Source organism: Brachionichthys hirsutus, chromosome 17, assembly GCF_040956055.1.
Source record: "Brachionichthys hirsutus isolate HB-005 chromosome 17, CSIRO-AGI_Bhir_v1, whole genome shotgun sequence".
NCBI lineage: Eukaryota > Metazoa > Chordata > Actinopteri > Lophiiformes > Brachionichthyidae > Brachionichthys > Brachionichthys hirsutus.
The window spans coordinates 12,974,580-12,982,542 of record NC_090913.1 but is presented as its reverse complement, the minus strand read 5'-3'; the positions used below and the strand labels follow the sequence as shown (position 1 = coordinate 12,982,542).

At 48.3% G+C, this 7,963-nt stretch overlaps 1 protein-coding gene across 1 annotated transcript; it reads right to left on the bottom strand.

The window, feature by feature from the left end:
* Window positions 1-581: 581 nt before the first annotated feature.
* On the bottom strand, window positions 582-5,764 carry eif4a3 (eukaryotic translation initiation factor 4A3). The gene is made up of 12 exons (XM_068750533.1): window positions 5,510-5,764; window positions 4,047-4,119; window positions 3,908-3,974; window positions 3,754-3,816; window positions 3,548-3,680; window positions 3,100-3,180; window positions 2,884-3,025; window positions 2,677-2,815; window positions 1,765-1,880; window positions 1,541-1,648; window positions 857-984; window positions 582-715 (listed from the first exon to the last, which is right to left on the bottom strand). Exons 1-12 carry the CDS (start codon window positions 5,661-5,663, stop codon window positions 699-701), a joined length of 1,221 nt encoding a protein of 406 aa, XP_068606634.1. The 5' UTR covers window positions 5,664-5,764; the 3' UTR covers window positions 582-698.
* Between the last annotated feature and the right edge of the window lie 2,199 nt (window positions 5,765-7,963).

Here is a 7,963-nt window from a genome sequence, read left to right as displayed (position 1 = left end):
GCGGTTCTGCTCAGGAAATGGGGTCCGGTTGGGATGGAACGCGAGCAGCACCGTGACCATAGCGACGAGTATCAGAAGAAACGCTTTATTCCGCCGCCTCCGAAGCGATCGCTGGCGTCCGTCCGTCCAGCTGTTAGCGGCGCAACTCAAAACGTTCTGGACGGATCGGGATCAAACGTTCAGGAAATGGTTACCAGGAATGTCCACAAGGGGTCCTGGACTCTGGATCACTTTGACATCTTCGTTAAAACTGTATTCAATGGAGCTTCAAAATGTGTTCAGTATCTCGGTTGATTATTGATTGATGTTTATGGAATTTGAGTCATGTAGGGGGCGGGGTCTATCTCACCACCAAATTTCATCTGGATCAGATCCAGAATAAGGTCAGGGAAAAAAGAAACCCAGATCACCATGTGGACGGTGCAGATCCAGTTCAGAGGGGAGCGAGCAGCTTGGTGGAGGTCTGTGCTCTCTGGGTGATAGGGATCCACGCTTGTAGTCTTTAAAATGTTCGGTTTTAAAGACTACAAATTAGTTACCGTTTAAAAAAGATTGACAAAATTGAAAGGTTGGCCAACAACTGTGGAACCAAAACAACTTTATTTACAAAATCAAATCTGGATATTTTCAGGAACTAAGACACTAAATCTATTTGTAAAAAAGGGGCGGGGCTCAGGTGTGACACCATCCAGGCGGCATCAGATCAGATCAGCCACTGCAGAGAAAACAGGACGTTGTCAGCACTCGACGGAAGGACAGCTGCTCTGCTAGCTTCACACGCAAACTAACGATCAATCATTGATCACATTGATCATTTAGAGCATCAGAACACATCAAGACCGGCTGGGAACGTTACCGTTCATGGGCATCTCGTCGATCTGGGTCGAGTAGTACTGCTCGATGTCCCGCAGGATCCTGATGTCATCATTCTTCACAAAGTTGATGGCCACACCCTTACGACCATAACGACCGGAACGACCAATCCTGAAGGAGATCAGGTCATTGCATCAGTTTAATGAAGACCGATCAGATTAACAGTCAATAGAGGGGCTCGTCCTTTTCCCAGCGGTATCCCACAATGCAACGCCGCCGGCCATATTCGTAGGAGGCTTCTAGAAACGTACGCAATCGCTAATCATAAACCGCATCACACCGGGAACCGGTAGGCTTCAGCCTGGGCGGGGTCTACTTTGTGTGGAGGGATACGTACCTGTGGATGTACAGCTCCCTGTTGTTGGGACTAGTTTGTGTGGAGGGATACGTACCTGTGGATGTACAGCTCCCTGTTGTTGGGACTAGTTTGTGTGGAGGGATACGTACCTGTGGATGTACAGCTCCCTGTTGTTGGGACTAGTTTGTGTGGAGGGATACGTACCTGTGGATGTACAGCTCCCTGTTGTTGGGACTAGTTTGTGTGGAGGGATACGTACCTGTGGATGTACAGCTCCCTGTTGTTGGGACTAGTTTGTGTGGAGGGATACGTACCTGTGGATGTACAGCTCCCTGTTGTTGGGACTAGTTTGCGTGGAGGGATACGTACCTGTGGATGTACAGCTCCCTGTTGTTGGGCAGGTCGTAGTTTATAATCAGAGACACTTGAGGAACGTCGAGGCCTCGAGCCCAAACATCGGTGGAGATCAATACACGACTGAGAACACAGCAAACAGAGCGTGAGCAGGTCAAGCACACGGGCAGCGACCCCACGGGCAGCGACCCCACGACCTCCCGGAGCCGCTGGGTCCGGTTCACCTGGCCCCGGTTTACCTGGCCCCGGATCTGAACTCCTTCATGATGGACTCCCTCTCTTTCTGGGGCATGTCTCCGTGCATGGAGGACACGGTGAAGTTAGCCTCCCTCATCTTCTCCGTCAGCCAGTCCACCTGAGCAGAGAGGGTTATTGATTAGTGATCGGTTAGTGGAGTGAGCCGTCATTGATTAGTGATCGGTTAGTGGAGTGAGCCGTCATTGATTAGTGATCGGTTAGTGGAGTGAGCCGTCACTGATTAGTGATCGGTTAGTGGAGTGAGCCGTCATTGATTAGTGATCGGTTAGTGGATTGAGCCGTCATTGATTAGTGATCGGTTAGTGGAGTGAGCCGTCATTGATTAGTGATCGGTTAGTGGATTGAGCCGTCATTGATTAGTGATCGGTTAGTGGAGTGAGCCGTCATTGATTAGTGATCGGTTAGTGGAGTGAGCCGTCACTGATTAGTGATCGGTTAGTGGAGTGAGCCGTCATTGATTAGTGATCGGTTAGTGGAGTGAGCCGTCATTGATTAGTGATCGGTTAGTGGAGTGAGCCGTCATTGATTAGTGATCGGTTAGTGAAGTGAGCCGTCACTGATTAGTGATCGGTTAGTGGAGTGAGCCGTCACTGATTAGTGATCGGTTAGTGGAGTGAGCCGTCACTGATTAGTGATCGGTTAGTGGAGTGAGCCGTCATTGATTAGTGATCGGTTAGTGGAGTGAGCCGTCATTGATTAGTGATCGGTTAGTGGAGTGAGCCGTCACTGATTAGTGATCGGTTAGTGGAGTGAGCCGTCATTGATTAGTGATCGGTTAGTGGATTGAGCCGTCATTGATTAGTGATCGGTTAGTGGAGTGAGCCGTCACTGATTAGTGATCGGTTAGTGGAGTGAGCCGTCACTGATTAGTGATCGGTTAGTGATCGTCTGACCTTCCTCTTGGTGTTGCAGAAGATGACGGCCTGAGTGATGGTCAGCGTGTCGTAGAGGTCGCACAGAGTGTCAAACTTCCACTCCTCCCTCTCTACCGCCACGAAGAACTGTTTGATCCCCTCCAGGGTCAGCTCGTCACTGAGGGGGGGGAACAAACGTGAGCATGGATCCGGGAGTTCTGGCCTGAAAGCCGACCCGGGACTCACCGTTTGACCAGGATGCGGATCGGGTCCGTCATGAACTTGTTGGTCATCTCCAGGATTTCGTGTGGCAGCGTGGCGCTGATCAGGACCACCTGTGTGGCTGGAGGCAGGTAACGGTACACGTCGTAGATCTGCTCCTTAAAGCCTTACAGAAAGGTAAGCACCGTTAGGCCCCGCCCCATGTGACATCACTGCTGCGTTCAGGCGGTGCCCTCTCACCTTTGTTCAGCATCTCGTCTGCTTCATCCAGAACCAGCATCTTGATGGACCGTGTTCTCAGACTCCGGCGACGGATCATATCTGCAGGAGGAAGACGAACGTCAGCTTCCTACTGGCTGCCTCAGACAATGGACGACCAATCAGCAGCCAGACGCCTGAATATCTGAGATAGAGGAGGAGGAGCTCGAAGGAGACCCGTTTGGACCGCTTGTATCCGGGACCTTGTCCAGAGGCGAGAGGAGGAAGACGCTCGTCCCCGAGGCCGGGCTCCTCCTCTTTTTTATCCAATAACTGATGAATGGACAGAATCATGGTTTTGTGTTCGGGGAACAAGGACCAATCAGCTGCTCCCGATTCCACTGGATGACTCTTCTCAGACATGACATGATCCAGGCCGTGCTAGACCTGGACGGGGAGGGGGGGGGGGGGGGGGGGGTGTCCCACTCACCAAACACTCGCCCGGGTGTCCCTGCCACCACATGCTGCCCGTAGTCCAGCTTCCTGATGTCCTCCCCGACATTAGTCCCCCCGATGCAGGAGTGGCACTGGACATTCATGTAGTCTCCCAGAGCCAGCAGCACCTTAACATAGAACAGCTGGTGAGAACCTCCCACATCAATGATTGGCTGGCTGGCTGGCTGTGGGCGGAGCTACCTTCTGAATCTGTCCAGCCAGCTCTCTGGTGGGGGCGAGGATCAGCGCCTGAGTCTCCCTCACCTGCAGGTAGGGAACACAACCGGATGTTGAATGCCTGCCTAGGTTTGGAACACCTGGTGTGACGTGGGCGTGGCCTAGGCGTGGTCCTCACCTGGATGTCGAGACACTGCAGAACCGACACACAGAAGGTGGCGGTCTTTCCTGTTCCAGACTGAGACCTGAACACACAAGCAGCCGTTAAAGCACGCGATGCGGCCGAGGACGGGGACGGGGACGAGGACGCCGCTTACTGGGCAATGACGTCTCTGCCTTTGATGATCTGTTTGATAGCTCGCTGCTGGATCGCTGATGGCTTCTCAAAACCTGAAAGAACACGAGCACAGCTGGTCACGTGACCAACGCTACCGCTAGCCTCCCGGTTGGTAAGAACGCCGTGTTCCATCTCGCGTCATGCTACGTTCAGGGACGATGAACCACTGTCCACCGCGCAGGCAGGGTGTTGATCTTGTGTTTCCCCAGCGAGTAGCGATTCTTCATTCGCAAATATCGATAAATTCAAATCCCCTGAGTTCCGTGTAGCCCGGGCTTAAAGAGATACTGCGTTCTGATTGGCCGCTCACTGGGCCGAGGGCGTGAACCGCATGAGCTGTTGAGTTCACATCCCCGTTGACATCACAACCATTCGGTGGTGAGTGGAGAAGGCCCGGCTGCTGACGGGAGCGGCACGCTAGCTACGCTAATCATTCTAGCCGTTAATGGTGCTAGCTGCGACGCTAGCAGCAGCAATGGGCGTGTTCCTGTTTGTGTGTGTAAATCCTGACTGTAGAGTCAGAGCGCCGCGTCATGACTGCACGCTAGCTACGCTAATCATTCTAGCCGTTAATGGTGCTAGCTGCGACGCTAGCAGCAGCAATGAGCGTGTTCCTGTTTGTGTGTGTAAATCCTGACTGTAGAGTCAGAGCGCCGCATCATGACTGCACGCTAGCTAGTTAAGGCTTGGGTGGACGTGTGACCTGCTTATCGGTCAGGTTTGGGTCACGGCTGGATCAAATCCTACACTGGAGATTGTTGGTTCTGATTGGTGCTTTCAGTTCAATTAATTAAATCCCAGTCTCTGGAACACTCACAAGACGTCACCAAAACCGCTTTGTCCCCGTAAAATCGTTCAGAAACGATGTAAGCGTATCGCGACCTCCATATGGGCCGGCCTTTCACGCTATATTACGTTTCTACGCCATCATGGTGAGTTTGGGTCCATCCAGTCAATCCTGCGTAGTTTACGTAGGTCTGTAATCACCTCCTGAAACGGGTCTGTGACGAAATATCTCTTATTGTGACGTCACAGTAACAATAACTATATTCATCATCACGTGCCAGGCCTCCATTCGTTCATCTTCTACGTTTCTGCTTGTGATGGGCGAGAGGCAGGGTAAGGAGGACATACGAACTCCGCACAGATGGGATTCGAACCCGCTCCCTTCTTGCTGCGAGGCGACAGCCCTAACCCTAACAGGAGCGAGTACAGCTCTTCGCTTGGTTAGCTTAGCTTCTAGCTTCACGATGATTAGCATCCGCAGGAAACGCGCTCATCTTTATACGTCATCTAAATATAAAGATCACTGTCAAATTACACAATAAACGTTCAGTAAAATCCATTTGACCACATTATTCTATCTTAGTCTGAGCCCGTATATAAATTCTGAATATTGAGCTTTAGCTCTCTCCCTTCAGGCCGTGCAGATCCTCGGCCTACCGTAGGCGTAGATGCCGCGGAGCAGGTCCTCCCGGAGACCCATCGTGTCGAAGGTTGGGGTGACGTCCACTTCCTCGCTGGTCTCAAACTCCACCTTAGTCATGTCCTCTTCTCTCAGGAGCCTCTTCCTTCCTTGCGTTCCGGCAGCAGCCATCTTTCTCCGCGGTCTTAATTCGACTACAACTCACCAAGTATCCGATAAAAAGTCCGTCTTCGTCGGCTCCGCTCAGCTAACGGCTAACGCGGAAAAAGAAAGACACGTGTCGCGCAAATGACGTACATTGCCGGCGCCGGGGTACGCATGTGACGTCATGTCTTTCTGCACACCCCCCCCCCCCTTCTATTTAATTTAACATTTTCAAATATAATATGAATAAACTAATAGAAAAAGGAAGAAAGAAAGAAACGAAAACACATACACATAAATTAACTATCTAATATTAACCCAGTATTAGAAAATAGTAAAGTGTTCTAAAGTAAAAATAAAGAACTAGTTATTTCATACGAGCGATACTGTGAGATTCTCGGTGGGGCTGGACTCTGCGTGGGATTAATTATAGCCTCATTTCTCACTTCCTCCTCTCTGTCTCAACACACTTCTGACCATTCATATAAATGGATCCAACTTGTAAAACATGTATTAATAGATGGCTTTAGCTAGATAAGAATATAACCGTAAACCTGAGCTAACCTCTGGTGGGCTCACTCAGTGCTCCCTTTATTGCTTCTCCATGTTAAAGTTCTCTCAAACCGGGTAAAGTTCACAAAAGTTGAAAATATATGGAGAGCAGTCGAGTAGATTTTATGACAATCTGTAATCTAATGTGTGTATAACGACCTGTTATGGGTTCGGATTAGATATGTTTTAGTGAGTTTCTAGATAGACATTTTAAATACTGTTGATACATTCAAAACCAAAACACAGCTCAGGGCCGATCGTCTTGAGAACCGACACGGAACCAACCGAGTCACTAGAACACGCATGGGCAAACTAAGGCCCGCGGGCCATGAACCCGCCTTCTGAGTGATTATACCTCCAGTTAATCAGTCGATACGCAAGGTCGTCCATCTGAACCAGGATCAGGTGTTTTTATTTATCTCAGATTAAGGACAACCAGGATCAGGTGTTTCTATTTATCCCAGATTAAGGACAGGGTTAGGGTTCATATCATAAGTCCCACCACCATGTCCGTAGTAGCAGTAGCATGTATTACAGTACAAGTACAGTCACACAGTAGCATGTATTACAGTACAAGTACAGTCACACAGTACAAGTACAGTCACACAGTAGCGTGTATTACAGTACAAGTACAGTCAAACAGTAGCATGTATTACAGTACAAGTACAGTCAAACAGTAGCATGTATTACAGTACAAGTACAGTCACACAGTAGCATGTATTACAGTACAAGTACAGTCAAACAGTAGCATGTATTACAGTACAAGTACAGTCACACAGTAGCATGTATTACAGTACAAGTACAGTCACACAGTACAAGTACAGTCACACAGTAGCATGTATTACAGTACAAGTACAGTCAAACAGTAGCATGTATTACAGTACAAGTACAGTCACACAGTACAAGTACAGTCAAACAGTAGCATGTATTACAGTACAAGTACAGTCAAACAGTAGCATGTATTACAGTACAAGTACAGTCACACAGTAGCATGTATTACAGTACAAGTACAGTCAAACAGTAGCATGTATTATAGTACAAGTACAGTCACACAGTAGCATGTATTACAGTACAAGTACAGTCACACAGTAGCATGTATTACAGTACAAGTACAGTCACACAGTAGCATGTATTACAGTACAAGTACAGTCAAACAGTAGCATGTATTACAGTACAAGTACAGTCACACAGTAGCATGTATTACAGTACAAGTACAGTCAAACAGTAGCATGTATTACAGTACAAGTACAGTCACACAGTAGCATGTATTACAGTACAAGTACAGTCACACAGTAGCATGTATTGCAGTACAAGTACAGTCAAACAGTAGCATGTATTATAGTACAAGTACAGTCACACAGTAGCATGTATTACAGTACAAGTACAGTCAAACAGTAGCATGTATTACAGTACAAGTAGTCAACTGTAGCATGTATTACAGTACAAGTACAGTCAAACAGTAGCATGTATTATAGTACAAGTACAGTCACACAGTAGCATGTATTACAGTACAAGTACAGTCAAACAGTAGCATGTATTACAGTACAAGTAGTCAACTGTAGCATGTATTACAGTACAAGTACAGTCACACAGTAGCATGTATTACAGTACAAGTACAGTCACACAGTAGCATGTATTACAGTACAAGTACAGTCACACAGTAGCATGTATTACAGTACAAGTACAGTCACACAGTAGCATGTATTACAGTACAAGTACAGTCACACAGTAGCGTGTATTACAGTACAAGTACAGTCACACAGTAGCGTGTATTA

What these genes read in the sequence shown, in the direction of transcription:
- eif4a3 (XM_068750533.1), bottom strand. Translation starts at nt 5,663, where the DNA reads ATGGCTGCTGCCGGAACGCAAGGAAGGAAGAGGCTCCTGAGAGAAGAG. An exon ending in GAGTTCAGATCCGGGGCCAG is followed by an intron (nt 1,649 to 1,764) that starts GTAAACCGGGGC and finishes CTGTGTTCTCAG; the next exon opens with TCGTGTATTGATCTCCACCG. An exon ending in AGGGAGCTGTACATCCACAG is followed by an intron (nt 985 to 1,540) that starts GTACGTATCCCT and finishes GATCTCCTTCAG; the next exon opens with GATTGGTCGTTCCGGTCGTT.